General features: G+C 43.3%; 1 protein-coding gene across 1 annotated transcript in view; it reads left to right on the top strand.

Moving 5' to 3' along the window:
* Positions 1-12301, top strand: part of SYNE2 (spectrin repeat containing nuclear envelope protein 2) — a 152659-nt gene extending 140358 nt beyond the window's left edge. The window contains exons 105-116 of the mRNA XM_088166323.1: positions 767-961; positions 1809-2091; positions 2435-2503; positions 3310-3446; positions 4234-4360; positions 5961-6172; positions 8296-8496; positions 8841-8969; positions 9454-9642; positions 10280-10369; positions 10583-10629; positions 11206-12301. Of these exons, the coding sequence (XP_088022449.1) occupies positions 767-961; positions 1809-2091; positions 2435-2503; positions 3310-3446; positions 4234-4360; positions 5961-6172; positions 8296-8496; positions 8841-8969; positions 9454-9642; positions 10280-10369; positions 10583-10629; positions 11206-11431 (1905 nt within the window). The 3' untranslated portion in view covers positions 11432-12301. The remainder of the gene's footprint in view (positions 1-766; positions 962-1808; positions 2092-2434; positions 2504-3309; positions 3447-4233; positions 4361-5960; positions 6173-8295; positions 8497-8840; positions 8970-9453; positions 9643-10279; positions 10370-10582; positions 10630-11205) is intronic.
* Positions 12302-16637: the final 4336 nt, after the last annotated feature.

Genomic DNA, 16637 nt, shown 5'->3' with positions numbered 1-16637 from the left:
TGTTTGAAGACAGCAGTAAATTGTTAAGACATATCTGAATCAAGATTAAGCTGTGCATTATTTAATTCGGATTCAGTGTTCAGGCTCAGTTCTGTCCTGCCATTTTCTCCTGGCAATTTGTGTCAGTGACAGTAGTATCTGGCCTGGAAAGCAGCAGATGCTGCTTAACAGTAAGAGCTACATTCCTAAATTGAGGCATTATTTTCTGGTGCAAATCTTTTTTGAATTGGCATTATAGTACAATCTCTCTTTGGAGGTCATGTTTGTAGCTGGGAATTTCAACAGAAATTAGACATCAGGAACGTGCAGTGATTCTAAGGAATATACTAGTTCTTTCCTACATTATATGCTGGTTTCTCTTCTCTCCCTGCGCTGTTATTGTTTTGGGATGTAGATTTACTGTTGTGTAGGCTGGAGGCCTGAGCAACCGAGCAAACTTCTTGGCTACTGAGAAAAAGATTGTGTGTACCCAGCAGAAAAATAAACTCTGATTAGCTGAACTCTTGTATCATAATCCCCTGCAGGCTCAGGACACTGCAGCCATACTGGTGTACACGTGGGTGGAAAATGCCACTTCATTTAGAGCTATAATTCTGCTCGTAAAACAAACCTTTGGACGTCTTGAACAAAAAGATATTTGCCAAATTAAATTAGACAACAATGTCAATTGCTGCTTGTCTTTCACTGCAGCGACCTGGAAAACAGAGACAAACTTTAGGCTAGAAAGAGCCAATGGAGAAGTAATTATTTTCCTTGTTCCAAATAGGGTTTCCAACAGGAAATAACGTTAAACACCAATAAGATTGATCAGCTAATCGTTTTTGGGGAGCAGTTGATTCAGAAGAGTGAGCCTTTGGATGCCATCCTGATTGAAGATGAATTGGAAGAACTCCATCGATACTGTCAGGAGGTGTTTGGGCGAGTTGCCCGCTTCCATCAAAGACTGACTTCAAGGGATCCTGTAAGAAGCAACAGTTGTTTGAATGCTTTGACAAGATTTTGGTGTTTGAATTGCAATGCTTATTTTGGTTTTTGATTGTGATTGCTTATTCCTAGCAGCTTGACTGAGTTGTTTGAGCTCCTGGGGCTCAGGAGCTCTGCAGTAGATGTGCCAGCCTTGCTAAATCTTTGTTGCCAATCCTTTCATGCCTCTCCATCTCTGCAGAATCTGGATAATAGCATTGAGGTTGATCATAAGGTTCAGAATTATATAGCTGTGGCTTGAAGGCTTCAAAACTTTTTTCGGTGTTTTTAATATCACTTTGTTTTCCATACCATCAATAATGTGCTTAGAATATCTCTTTATGTATTTGTCCACTCCATCTGTCCACTTTGTTGTGAGAACCCTGAATGGGGAACAGCATGCACTTTGCTTTTCCCTGGGAATTTCAGATTATTCTGTTTGCTTGGCCTCAGTAAGAAAGAACATCTGTTAGAAAGCCAGGTAAAGGAACTAACATGAACAAGTAGTTCACTCCTGCCTGAGCATAATTTCCTTACTGAGCTGTTAAGTCCATTTGGAGCTGGGTACTCTTCCTGCAAACAGGAGAGATGTTATGGTGGTGGTTGAGTGCCTTGAATGAGGAGAGGTAGCTGCTGATCTGAAGATTAGTTTTGACAAAAGAGGAAGAAGGCAGAAATTATGTCTCCCTTTAATTTTACTCATATGATTGCTGCAGCTGACCACAACACTGTCTTCAGTAGTACTGAAGAAGTACTTCAGAAGTACCACTTCAGTGTGGTACAATCATTAGCTCATTAAGATGATCTGTAAATCTTACTAATATGCAATAATTACTTATTTGTAGGGATTGGACGATGAAAAAGATAACTCTGAAAATGAGACAGATCAAGAAGACTCCAGAGAAATCCAGAATGATCCCTGGCATAAGAAGGCCATCACAGAGGGGCCCTCATCACCACAGTCCCTTTGCCACCTTATGCCCCCAGCTCAGGGCCATGAGAGATCAGGCTGTGAGACCCCTGTCAGCGTTGACTCCATCCCACTTGAGTGGGATCACACAGGTGACGTGGGAGGTTCTTCCTCTCATGAAGATGATGAAGAAGCACAATACTACAGTGCTCTGTCAGGTGAGAACCAATATCCAGCAGTTTGGTTTGACATGGACAGCTGGAAGATGTCCCTGTGTGGGAAGGGAGGGGGATTGAAGTCTTGCTCCCACATTGATGGCTGGTTTTCAAGTACCATTAGTAGATGTGAGCAGACTCATCTCTTAGATGAAGGAAATGGTACTGTCTAAACTAAGCTTTCTTTTATTTTTAGAAACATAAGAAGGTTTTAGAAGCCTTACTGTTTAAGAATGTTTGAAAATGGTACCAACCACTTTGTCTTTGCTGTCCTTCATTGTTTCAGTTGTGTTTAATAGTTGGAAGATACTGAATAGTGAGGAAAATGACATTATTCTTTTTTCAGATGTAGAAATCACTGAAAACCCTGAGGCATATCTTAAAATGACCACAAAAACTTTGAAAGCATCTTCTGGTAGGCACCTGCTAATGCATGTGTCTGAACATGGCAATCTCCCTGTGCTGCACGCTATATTCCTCAACCTCTCTCATACGTAATGTCTGACTTCCTGCCTTGTGTGGACACCATGTCTCATCCTGTCATGGTGTTCTTACGCTGCAGTATCCACATGGACATTAAAAGCAGTCAAGAACACACCATTTAGATTTTGCCTGGTAAATGCCAAGGTGGTTAACGTGCATTTCATTGTACTGATCCAAAGTCTTTTGGTTCTTTCTCGGTGGTTTGCTCTGGGTCATATCAATTTTTTGGTTGTTTCTAATTTTGGTTGCATAACTACTGAAGGCAGTAGCTCCAACTCTACAAGTATTTTTTTGTGGTTTGTGCATGACAGAACTATGTGTGTCCTGTCTGTTAAATCCAGAACAAGCATTCTCCAAACCAGGACATGTCTAACTTGTTCCCTCTGACATGTTGCAGATGTGTGATAGTTATTGTTGGGATGCAAACTTTACAAAACCATGGTGCAGCTTTGTCTTTTGGGTTTTTTTTTTGAATACTCTAACCTGTATTCAAGCATTTTCCAGAAGAAAACAGAATGTCCCATAACTGCATGGCTCTCATCTCATTACCTTTGAAACACTGTTGATGTTTTGCAAATGTGCATGCTTTGCAAGGAAAGCTGCAAAACTGTCATTTTTATGCCATAACTTGATGCCATTTTATTCAAAGCGCTTTCTAACTTAATACAAAGCAACAGCTTTCTTGTGGAGGTGGGATCTTGCACTCATGGTGTGTGGTTTTGGTTTTATTTGTTTCAGGAAAGTCTGTTTCAGAAGCTCATCCTTGGCATTCTTCGGGTAGCCCAGTCTGCAGGAAACACAGATACAACCAGGCAGAGATGGTTGGAAATGTGTTATCTGGACCAGAGACAAGTACTCCCTATAAACCAGACTATGTGAGTTGGAGGCTTTGTGGGCACTGAACCTGTACTACACAGTCTGTTTGTTCTGTGTAACTCCACCCTCTTCCCTTCTCCAGCATCAAGGAAAAGAATAGTTGAGGTGGGGAATTTTCACTTCACGCAAACTTAGGCATTATTTCTGGTGGCTCAGGTTGGACTCCTGGTCAGTCTGGAGGAACTTCCTTCCTCTATTGTCATAGAAGTCTAGGAGAATTTAACCCCCCCCAAAGACATGTGTGAATCTCTTGATACTGACATATTTCCCTTTCCTAAGCAAATTTGAAGGGTCTTAATATGCAACACGCCATTTAATCTGCTTCTAGGCACTGAAAAATGTGCCAAAATGGCTCATTGTCCATTGGTGCCTCAGCCTTGGTGGCCGTTTGCCAGCCATGGCTTCACCCTTGTCAGCACTCTTCCAGACAGGGTGGTACTGGTATCTGGCTGCTTTTGTCATCCAGAGCCCTAGAGTTAATATTTCCAAGACCCACGATCCAACAAAGAGCATCAGCAATTGTGCATTGTCTGGTACAGGTAGTGCAAAAGCAGTTAATTTGCCGTGTCCACTCTGGTGGTAATTGGCATCACCATGGTGTGTGTTTGTTTACTGGAAAGGCACAGAGAGCCAAGTGTAAACTGTTAGCAAAGCTGCAGGAGCCCAGTGCTAAATCTGATATGCAAGAGCTCAGCAGCAGCCCAGCTACCCAGAGGAACACAGATTAGGTTGGACCTTTGACATCCTTTTAACCTGCAGAGTTTACCCACCAAAATGTCATTCCAGGTGAAGCAGCTCAGCTCTGCAAGCAGTAGCAGCAGCAAGGAGAAAATTCCATCTGCCAGCATGAGCGATGAGGAGCCCCAAGATGACCAAGAACTTGTGAATCTAACACCAGCAGAGAAGCAGTCAGGTACAGAGCATTAGGAATGGCTTTGGGGCTGTGGTGTTTTTCCTGTGACTCTGGGGGGACAAAGCAGGCATGGCATATTTGGGATCAAAAGAAAAAATTAATGTATTTTGCCAAATTTCCAAGTTTCACTGAACTCCCTTCTCATCTGGTTCTGTCCAACCCATTTGTGCTGTTCAAAGCTTTCACATTTTCTGCCAGAATTGCGATTTTTCTTTCATAAAATACTTCTGTCTCTTTGCTGCTTGTAGTAAATGGAAACAATTTCACTTTTGTCTGATACTGAACACTTCAGGGACTTCTAATCAGATTTCAAACCAAAGGTTCTGTCTAAAATAAGATTGCTATGTAGAGTTATTGGTATTCCATATAACAAGATGCTACAGCTCCCACTTGGAGAAATGTTTTTTTCAAAACTGGTGATGCATTCTGTTCTTCAGTATCTTTACAGTGGTCCTTCCATGCAAACAGACCAGCAAACTGGTTCTCTTGACCTTTTAGGACCTCATTCCTGGTTTCAGGTGCTTGAGATTGTAACAACACATTGTACTGCAGTCACAAAAGTAAATCGTGTGATAAAAAGAAGGCTGCAGCTACATGCACCAGCTTGCTTAGTCTGTTTCTCTGGTCTCACAAATGGTCCAGGGCTGTGTCCCATATATGGGATGAATAGGAATAGCCTGAGAATGGTTTAGATGTGCTTTCAGAAAGTGTCAGTGATCGCACAGGTGGCATCGCCATATCCTTTAGCACTGAATTGATGAAACATAGAGTCATCAGAATGGTTTGGGTTGGAAGAGACCTTAAAGTTTTCTAGATCCAATCCCCCTGCCATGGGCAGGGACACCTTCCACCAGACCAGCTTGCTCAGAGCCCCATCCAGCCTGGCCTTGAACGTTTCCAGAGATGGGACAGCCACAGCTTTTCTGGGCAACCTGGGCCAGTGCCTCATCACCCTCACAATAAGGAATTTCTTCATAATATCTAATCTAAACCTGCCCTCCATCAGTTTAAAGCTATTCCCCCTTGTCCTACCCCTCTGCCCTTGTCAAAAGTCCCTCTCCAGCTCTCTTGGAGCCCCTATAGGCACTGGAAGGGGCTCTAAGGTCTCCCTGGAGCCTTCTCTTCTCCTTCAGGCTGAGCAGCCCCAACTGTCTCAGCCTGTCTTTACAGGAGAGGTGCTCTACCCGTTTCATCATCTTTGGGGTTTCCTCTGGGCCCTCTCCAGCAGCTCCACATGGACAAAAAACACAAACTCCAGTCCTAACTGCTGAAATTTTGGTGTTCATTAAGTCACAGCTGGGCTCATTGAATTCTGTCTCCTTAGATTTGGTCTGTTCTTCCAAGTGAATTAAAACAATCTCCAATTAATATCATTAAGATTCTGTGTAGCGCTGCTATGTGGATAACTTGATCAACAATATGAAATTAAGACACTGCAGAATCTCAAGAAAATATGTGGCTGAATGATAGTAATACATTACAGCAGTTACTTGGTCTCAAGTAGAATGGAGAATAATTCTTTGGCAAAACTTCTTGCATATTTTTTATACACTCCTTCCTTTAGTGAAGATTTAAATGGATTTTTTTCCATGATTTGCAGGCATTATTGATAGGTGGGAGCTCATCCAAGCTCAAGACCTCAGAAATAAACTTAGAATGAAACAGAAATTGCAACAGTGGCAGCAGCTGGATTCAGACCTCAGTGACATCTCTGCTTGGCTTGATAAAACTGAGCAAGAGCTGGAAGAGCTGCAAAAGGTGAAGCTTCCAACCAGCATGCAGGCATTGGAACAAAAGGTCAAGAAGTTGAAAGTAAGTTATGGCCTACTGAGAAGAGGGATTTCAAGATGCTGATGTTTTTTAATGACTGTTCTCCTGGGATCAGTTGGCAGCATGGATGCCAATAGCAATGTTCCTGTGCCACAGAGGAGCTGAGCTGCTCTCAGCTAAGAGGACTAAAAGAGGGTCTTAGGCAAGGTGCTTCTGTCTTCATATAGAGATTGGCAGGCAGAAATAAAAACCTTTCCACTTCTCCCTTTCTGTTTTCTTGCACAGTGATATCAGCAGCATCTTTTCCTTGTGCCATTCCCCTCTATGCAAACCAGAAACAGATTGAAAATTAGCCAGGTCAACAGGATGCAAAGTCTAGGCCGTTTTTTTTTTTTAATTGAATTGAGGCCAAGGTGTAATTCCAGCAGGAGACTGAGAAAGATCTGCTCTGAAGCTGTTGCTTCTGCAAGCTGAGCCAGCAGGTTACCAGGGCACATATAAGTGCTGGGGCCCTGGGACTCAGGCAGTGAAATGCCTCAAGTTGAACTCTGAGAGAGCAAGTGTTCCTAAAATCTGTGAAAATGCAAAATCCCTGCGTGCTCAACCCTCATAAGCTGCCCCCTGTGGAGTCACCCTGAAGCTACTGGTCAGTCTGGTGTCACCCTTGGGGTGATGCTCACAGACAGGACTCTGCAGGACAAAGGAGGAATTTCTTAGGCATGCTGAGAGTATGTTTAAGCCCACATGTCCTGGAGTAGTTATTAGGCCAGGGACAATGACTCTGCACTCCAGTAAGATCAGCTCTGACTCCTTCAGTCAATCTGGGTTAGGCACCAAGCCCTGGGAATGGTTTGATGGTGCCTCCTGAGTGGAGGGAGGTGGGGAGGTGTTTCCCTTCAGCCTGCAGTTGGGTATCTGACCTCCTCAACGAGCAGAGCTTCACTTCTCTCTTTTTCAGCTGCTTAAGAGGAGTCCAGCTGGCTGTAAATCCCATTTTCAGACAGTTTGGCTTTAGAAGGATGTTAAAAGAGCCAGTGTGCTTTAAGAAATGAATTTCATGAGGTGTCAGGACATCCCAATTGCCTGGGATAAGGATAAAGCCAGTCTGCCTACAGTCTTCTTACTTCAGAAGTCTGTTTGCTTTGTTTGATATTAAAAGAAACTTTATTGCCTGTAGGAGAGGGGGACAGGATCCTTTGATGGGTGAAAAGTAATTTAGACCAGGAGTTTTCTACAAGTGGAACCAGATCTTGAGAATATAAAGATTGACACTCTTGGATAGAAAGGCTGCTGAGAAAACCAATCTGAGCTTTGTGGCTAGTGGGATTCATCCTGCAGTTCTTACTTCCCTACTGTAAGAGCAGCTTGGAAAAGATTGAGTACCCTTGATTCAAACTGTAAACTGGAGGGTACAAGGAAGGTATTGTTTGGCATTCTTTTTTTTTTTTAACCTTCAGAAATACAGGCTCAGCCTTAACATAAAAGTGGTTAGCTGATATGACCCTGACTGCAAATTCCATATTATTGCCCCTGCAATTCTAAGGGAGAGGAGGAAAGCAGGCAGGACTGCCTTCTGGGGGGACCTCGAGAAGTCAGAGAAATGGGCTGACAGAAACTCAGACCAGAGAGAAAAAAAATAATTTCTCACAATGAGGTCGTCTGGTGTGGAACCAGGAGCCCAGAGGGGGTGGGGAATGTCCATTCTGCAAGATACTGAAAATTTAAATGGATGAGGCCCTGAGCATTCTCCTTGAAGTTGGTCCTATGTGAAACAGGAGAACAGAATACAGATCTCCAGATGTCCCTGTCAGCATTATTCTAGGATTCTGGAGTGGAAAAGCCTTTATCAATTAGGAGAAAATAACATGTGATGATCTATGGGAGTTTTTGTCCAAATGTCAGGGAGGGAGGCAGCTCAGAGGAATTGAAAGGCAGATGTGGGTTAAGCCATAGTGCCTGTGACTTAAGGAGAAGCATAAGCCCAGTCATATTTATTTTCTTCCGAGTGAAGATTTTGGCTCAGTATGTTTCTTAGCAGTATTGAAAATCCACCAGATTCAAACATCCTTCCCCAATACCTGTGATGCTTTTGAATGTGTGGTTTTGTTGTAAATAAACATGTTTTTCAACATTCATAAAAGCTCCTAATCCTCTTTTTCTACCAGGACATGCTTAAAGCATTTGACAACTACAAAGCAGTGTTGCTTTCTGCTAACCTGAGCAGCAAGGAATTCCAGAAAGCAGACAGCACGGAGTTCAAGGAGCTGCAGAACAGGCTTCGGAAGGTCAACTTGCACTGGGAGAAGGCAACTCGTGCACTGGACAGCTGGAGGAAGGGTTTACAGCAAGCCTTACTGCACTGCCAGGTGCATACCACATGCCAGCTTGTGAGGAAAACCCTTTGGGATTCTGTTGAGGAGAGGGCAGAGTGGTAATTCCTGCACATCAGTGCAGTGGTCACTCACAATCCAAGACACTTTTTTTCCTGATAAAGTTGCCTCTGATGGATTGAAATGGTGTGATAAAAATACCTTTCAAGTGGATAATGCCCTTTTACTACATAGGTGGAATACTTTAACAAGGTTTCTGTACCCTCACTAATTGTGAATTTGTAGTGGCTCTGTCTAATCTGGGTTGGGTGTTTTGTTTGTAGGTGAAGGCACTGCAAAGGTGTTTTTCCTCTTATGTGCCAATCTTCTTGTTTCTCTAGGATTTCCATGACCAGAGCCAAAAGCTAATCCTGTGGTTAGAAAGTGCTGAAGGTCGGAGGAATGAGGCACAGATCACAGATCCCAATGCTGATCTCAACACAATACTGGAATGCCAGAAGGAGCTAATGGTAAGTGTAGTCTTAACTGCAGCACCTCAGCTCTCACCACACAGTGAAGAGCAGGATGTTTATGTCTCACAGTGTCTGCAGCCTGTCCTCAGATCTGCTGTGCTCAGGCATGTGGGTGGTTTTTGAAATGGACCAAGATATTGCCTCTATGAGACACTTTTCCATAATTACACATCATAATAAAGTTGCTTATGAGAGTTCTTTATGCTGGAGTAAGATTTTCAATTTCCAGAATTTAATGTCTTCTCTATATGAATTACCTGCTGCTAGAACTATTTTTAAATGTTAGTTCAAGCAGGTACAACCAGTCTCTTCAAGAGAACTTAATTTCCTATGTAGCTGTAATAACCATTCCTGTGCCTTGTGGATTCCCAGGCAGGTTGTGTTGTTCTTTAAAGCCTTCCAGAGTTCCTCCTTTTGGGAGAACATCCATGAAGTTGAGGGTAACAGTCTGTTGTGCTGTTTTTTGTTTGTTTATTCTCAGCAACTGGAGAAAGAGCTGCTGGAGCAACAGCTTAATGTAAACTCCCTCCAAGAGCTCACTGCTTACCTGCTGCTGAAACCAGATGGTGATTATGTTGAAGAGGAAGAGAAGGTCCATGTAATTGGAACAAAACTGAAACAGCTGATTGAACAAGTCTCTCATGACTTAAAAACAATACAAGGGAATCTGGTGAGTTGGAATTTAAATACTCGCTTGTGGATCTTCCTTACTGAAAAGAAATAGCTTGTTAAGAGTGAAGGTATTTATTAAAAACTGACTTAAAGCTTAAGTACTTCCACCTTGATAAGCTGAAAAAAGAGCAGTATTCTGGCTGTAGGAGCAACTTCAGCACCCCAAGGCTAGTAAAGTATTGTAACAGAGGGGTTGTGCTGCCTCTGTCCTTGAGGGGTTTGAAGAGCAGAGGATAAAGCTTTGAGTAAGGCTTTTTGTCAGGTCTTTGGGCAGGAGGTTGGACTAGATGAACTTCCTGAAGTCTCTTCCAACCTGAATTTGTGTGATCCAAACCAGGTTTCAGGCTAGGAGTGTGTAATGAACACATAGAAGTTGAAGTTCGTAGCAATGGGTTGCTTATCCTGAGGCCTGTCAGGGATATTTTCAAGTTAATACCTGTATGTACCCATGCCATTGTAATTCCTTCAGGCTGGGAACTGTAAAGCATTTCTTTATTCTGGGCAACTGGTAATGCTCATGTGAAGGGGCAGTGGGCTGTGCACCTACAGATGCAGTGAAAGGTGGTTCTTTGCACTTCATTTATTGTCAGTTTTGAAATGTGCATTTTAAAGAGGAAGGTGGTGTTATCTTTTAGGATACCAAAACATTCCTGCTAGTTCCAGATGACTTGGACTCAGGAGTCTATAATCCAGAAGAAGAGAAATCCAGCCCTGCTGTGAAGAAGGCAAGTATTGTTTTTCTAATACTTTGCTATCAGCATATAGTGTATTTTGACATATTTAGTGAGGAAGTTCCTCAAGTATAATCATTTTACCTTTTAGGTCCATGTACCTTATTACAGCATTTACAATCAGACCTTAAAGTCTTCAGCTGTCTTTTCAGAGAAATTCCTTGTAGTTTCTGAAACCTGGATACTAAAAGCTATTTCTCTCAACAGATGGCCCTCAGGAGAACTGCAGATGGCAGAAATGGCAGCAGCACAAGGTAATATTTTATATATATGCCTGATTTCTTAAAAAATAGTGAATATGGCAGAGATGAGCTGTGTGCCAGCAGAAGCCTGGGCAGTTGTTCCTTGTAAGTTGACACATGGGTGGAGGTAATTTCTGCCCACCTGTAGAGTCCCCTCTCCCTACCAGCTCTGGGCTGCTCCTTAGGGAATGGTTTCCTTTAGCACTCCTGCTCCAGGACCTCTGCAGTGATGTGCAGCCCTGGCTCGAGAAAATATTTTTTGTGCCAAATGGGGGATATTTTAGGTTTAAATCCTCCTTCAATTCCACCAGCATGCCTGTAAAAAGAAACTTGCCCCTGAGAGCCACTTGGTACAAACAGACCATGAAGGACAAAGGGAGAACTTAACCCCAGTCCATTGGGGTCTGTTCAAAGGGTTGATCTCAGTAATGCCAGGGCAGAGAAGATCCTCATCTGTGTGAATGATGTCTTTCCTTTTTGCTTCAACACCTGTTTGGAATGGTCTGTTTGCCATCTGAAAATAGGGTAAAAACAGTTTGTGTAACTCAAACTCTGAAGTGCCTGTTGTTCTTTGTTTCTCCTTTCCAGGAGTGAAAGCCATCCACAGCCCGTGCAGGCAAACTCTCAGTCTCCCTCTTTCTTCTACCGAGTGTTACGAGCAGCTTTACCTCTCCAGTTGTTCTTCCTGCTGCTTTTGCTCCTGGCTTGCATGATCCCGTCCTCGGAGGAAGACTACAGCTGCACCCAGGCCAACAACTTCGCCCGCTCCTTCTACCCCATGCTGCGCTACACCAACGGGCCCCCCCCGACCTAGGACACCCTGCAGTCACACAAAACCCTCTTGGGTGGTGCTTTCCTTTTCTCCCATGCTGCTCTAGCATCAATCAGGCAGCGAGTTTCACATCTCAAAATGTATATCTTGACAAAATTTCAGCGTTTTTGTACGGAAAACAGAACTTTTTCTATAGATTTTTTTTTTAAACTGTAAACAACACACTTTATACTTTGATGCAATAGATACACTATTTTATAGGGGCAGTGCTCTTAAGCTTGCAAGGTGTTTGGATACTGAGTTCTTAGATGCAGAAATGACATCACAGTAATCTTAAACATAGCAGTCTGTCTTGGGTTAGCACGACACAAACAGGTGAAGAGGGACTTCATTTAACATGATTTCTGCACACACTTCACGTTACTTGTATCTTTTGGTACTGTAGTCACTTGGTGGAAACAAAAATGCATCTTTTTGAATCTTTGTTACTGTATTTTATTCATCTAACACGTTCACTATCATGATGCACATTTGTTTTGTTTGACATAAAGTGTTCTAGTGGTTAGGACTGCTGTGTTGTCTTTTTATACCACCTTTGAAATAAGGAATTGCTGCATTTGCATGGAAATGGTTTATAATGCACATATTTTCTAGATGAACATGATTATGTAGACTATCCTTGATGTATACAAATAGTGCAATGACTTTTTTAACGAAAGTTTTTTTTTTCAGTTTTTAACCTGCTGAATAGTGTACAGTACCTTGGGAGAGAATTGTGCATTTTTCTAAGCTCTGTTTTTAAAATGAAACTGGCGTGTGGGCAGTGGCTGGAGAAACACTGTGTACAGTCAGCATTGCCACTGCCCCTCGGTTGTACAGTTTGAGTACTGTCATTAAAATTTTGCCAATGTCTGCAGGACTGTGGGTGTGTCTAGTGGGGGGCTCATGCTCCAGCACTGCTGCCCCTTCCACTCCTGGAAGAGGCAAATTCTTTGCCTGCTAACAGAGTGGTGCTGGAAGTAACACAACCACTCCCTTGCTTGTCAGAGCAAGAGGCCACAAATCCAGCAGTGGGACCAGTGTTCTGTGGCACAGATCCTTTCCTTTGCAGCTGATTTCCTGGAGGAAGAATACAAAGTTGAACCAAGTAATGCTTATTGACTAGTTTGAAATGCTGAACTATTTCCCACTCTGGAACTGACTTTCTATAGTGGGAGTGCTGGAGTGGGGAAATGCATGTGGAGGAGAGTTCAGTGCAGTAGTAAGGGCTTTGGTCAAAAGTTTTTTGTGTTACAGTGAAAATGACCCAGGAATTAGCCACTTTGTGCAGTGCTTACCCATAGAAAATAAGGTCTGTGATTAGCCTGTGAGTGCTCTCCCACCTTTGCTACACTTGTCACCACTGGTGGTTGCTGATTCCCCATCTTCTGGCAGGAGGGGTTTACAAAGCAAACTACTTTGTCCTGATGTTCAGAGGATGGCCAAACCAACAGCTTTTTCCCAGCTATGGTGGCAAACCCACTGTGGTTTATTTCCAGGACATGAAACTAAACACATAAACTGTGTTGAGGTGCCAAACTTGTGCTCCAGCACCCACAGCTCTCACACTGGGGCTGTATCCAGGGATGGATCCCCCTTACCCCTCACTGCCCACAGCCACACACACTCTTCTCTCTCCCTCTGCAGTCATTATTTGATATTTTCAAAGCAATTACTTCAAGAGCTCATTTAAGTTTCTTCCTCTGTAGAACTGAGCCAACTCTAACCATTATTTCATTGCCAGGTTGTCACAAATGCCCATGTAGACCTTTCTGCCAAGAAGTAATAGGCAGTTGCTGATGTGATATTCAGTTCTTCCATTAAAGAACCTGTGCAGGGGGAAAAATTGAACAATGTTAAAAGGTCTAGGAAAAATTTCATAGCCTACAATTTCCTTTCATTATGAACAGTTATATCAAATTGTTGAGCTGATGTAATATATGAAAAGCAGAGCTTTCAAGAAATAATCTCAAAATGTCACCAAAAAAAGATGTCTGGGAAGTAGCTTAAATCTTTTTTCTTCCACACCTATTTTAAATAGTTTTATTTGCAATTGATTATAATCACTGCACTGTAGGCTGACACTGAAGTCTGCTTTAAACAAGTAATTTTATATCCCCAACAATTTCTTTGTGTCATCATCTCTCTCAGGACTGGGGTGTTAGTGGCCAGGGAAGGAAAAATAAAGTATTTTAAAGAGAGGGCAGATGCAGTAGTGAGAGCAAGCACAGCCCCATTGTGGTTGTGCAGATGCATTGAGAAATCAAACCAAGCCAAAACTAGTTTTGAATTGAAGTCTTAGTTTTTGTCAGTGAGATGAGGCCTCGGTGTGTTTTCAGCTGTACCTACCCCTCTCCAGCATAGTCAGCAGCACTGAGAAGGCTCCAGGGACACTTCAGAGCAACTCCTGGTACCTAAAGGGGACCTGCTAGAGAGCTGGAGATGGGCTTTTTACAAGGGGATGGAGTGGTAGGACAAAGGGTGAGGGCTCTAAACTAACACGGGGCACCTTTAGATAAAGGTGTTGGGAGGAAGTTCATTGCTGGGTGGTGAGGTGCTGGAATAAGCTGTGGCTGTCCCATCCCTGGGAGTGTTCAAGGCCAGGTTGGATGGGGCTTGGAGGAGCCTGGTGTGGTGGAAGGTGTCCGTCAGTCACTGAGCACACACATTCCGAGCTCATGAGACCAGGCGGAGCTCAGCTGCAGGAGAGAAATGAACAAAAAGCCATATATTTACATTTCATGGTGCCTGTTTAGTCAGCTGCAGCAATCCATAACTGAATGAAACACAGCAGTTCCAGAATACCATCAGTTCACAGAACTAAAGACAGCTGGGGGAAAGGGAGGGGCTGGGCTGTTGTGGGGTTGTTTTCACATTACCATTACATACATAAAGTGCTTTAAAAAGCACCACTTTCAGTCAGGAACCCGTTTCCATTACAAACTCACAGAGAGTGAAATGTTGAAACTAAAATGACAGGACTCAGAACAAAATATTTCTGGGAAACAAATGGAGATGTGCAGTAAGCACAGGTAATGGCTATGCCAGCTCCTATGTGACACTGTGATGAGTGAAGAAGGTTTTGTCTGTTAAGGCAGTAGCAGCAGATGCCAGCATTTTCATAGCAAAGCAGGCTCATTTTCTTCATGCACTTAAATCAAAATGCATGAGGAGTGTAGGTGACTCTTAAATTCAAGGATGGAGTTAAATTATACACAGACCATAAATAAAATAAAGTCTTGGCTATGAAAGTGCCATTTAACACACCACTACTACCACTACTTCACTTTAGTAGTAGTAAACTGTGAAAAATTAATGTGAATAATACTTACATTCCATATTGAAGCAATCCACTTGTTTTTCATGCTCCCATTTGCAGCATCTCTTTAGAATTGGTTTGGGCACTGGGTCAGCACAACAGATGATCACAACTGCTTTGCTGACCCATTATCTCACAGGACCTAAGTAATGCCAAACCACTTTTTCTGACATGGATGGTGATAATAGCAAAGATGTTTCCATGGCTTCTAGGCCTGAAATGGAAGTGTGAAAAGATGGCCTGGGGTAAATTTTGAGTAAACTGAGAAGTTATGTTCGCATCCCAACAGTACAGAAATTAGAGGGTGAAATGCAGTTGCTACTCCCTGGCTGGAGCATGGTTGGCATGTTCAAAACTATTGCAGAGTTAGTCCCCACACCCACAATCTGCAGCCAGAACCTCCTAAGGGGGATGGAATGGAGGGTGGGGTGGGTTTGGAGACACCTGGCCAGGCTCTGCAAAATCCTTGCAGGGAGAGGAGCTCTCCAGGGAGACTTGGAGCAGCTCCCAGTACCTGAAGGGGCTAAACAGAGCTGGAGAGGGACTTCTGACAAGGGCATGGCAGGACTGGACACTGAGGGTGGTGAGACAGTGAAACAGGTCACCCGAAGAAGTTGTGGGTGCTCCTTTCCTGGAAATGTTCCAGGCCAGGTTGGATGGAGCTCTGAGCAAACGGGTCTGGTGGAAGGTGTCCCTGCCATGGCTGGGGAGATTGTCCCTTCCAACCCAAACCATTCCATGGTTCTATGGTAAAAGTCCAAACGACAAAAATTCTTACCTCAGAAGAGGATGATTGCTGGTGACAGCTCAAATAGGATCAACAGGCAACTTTCTGGGCCTCACTGTATTTTTAGGCTCTCCTAAACCACTGTAATGGTGCAAATACAACAAATATCTTTCATACTCCTCAGCTCATCAAGAGTAAAATCAAAAATTCCAGCACTTAAAAGACTTAAAAGGACACTCTCCTTTCATCATAATGATCCCTGTATAGATCTATCATTCAGTCAGTAAGGAATTAACATAATATGACTATGGAAATGTGCATATTTATTTTTTAAAAAAATATTCTAGTGCTTAGTTTGCTGACCTGTCTTAGTTTGCTATTTTATAGGAGCATTTACCCTGTTGAGCACTGTCTCAAGGGAGAATGTTTCAACACATTTACATATCTTTCCCCCACACTCTTCTCTCTGACTGGAAAAATGAGATCACTAAAAATGGATAATTTGAAGGAAGACAGAGGTGTGGAAAAGGTCTCACCTTCCTGGAGACAAAGCATTTCACCTGTCTGAAACCACATTTCTTCAAAAAAAGAGAAAAAAAAACCCAGCCAAGGTTGTTTTACCATCTTGTTCCAGTTCCAGGCTTGAGAGAGGAAACTCAGCATGTTTTCCTTATGTGTGCTGTTAAAGTTTGGCCTTCCCTTCCTTATTTCTTTCATTTTATTTTTTTTAAACTCGTGACAGTTGTCCCTCTTGCCTGAGCCAGGCTTGCTCACGTCTGTGAACATGCCAGAACTGCAGCACGATTTCTCCAAGCAGCAGCAGCAGAAGCTGAGTTCCAGCCAAGCAGGGAAGGAAAGCAATAAACCAGCCCCTCCTCAGAGCCCCTGCAGGTCCTGGGGGCTCCTCTCATCCACACGGAGACTGGAAAAGCCCCAGTATCCAAATGGGAGCACAGTGTGACAGCTCTGCTCACGGCTGGCAGGGACAGGGATGTCCACACCAGGACTGCAGGATCTGAGACAGTCTGGGGGATCCAGAGCCAGAGCAAACCCAACATCTCTGTCAAGGCACCCTCGTTCAGTCACTGCCACACACCTCCCTGTGCTGCTCATCTCCTCATCCCAATAGGAACACAGCCACATCAATGCAGACTCCACAGCTG

The sequence above is a fragment of the Sturnus vulgaris genome, chromosome 6 (genome assembly GCF_052056855.1).
Source record: "Sturnus vulgaris isolate bStuVul1 chromosome 6, bStuVul1.hap1, whole genome shotgun sequence".
NCBI lineage: Eukaryota > Metazoa > Chordata > Aves > Passeriformes > Sturnidae > Sturnus > Sturnus vulgaris.
This window is presented reverse-complemented; position numbering and strand designations above follow the sequence as displayed.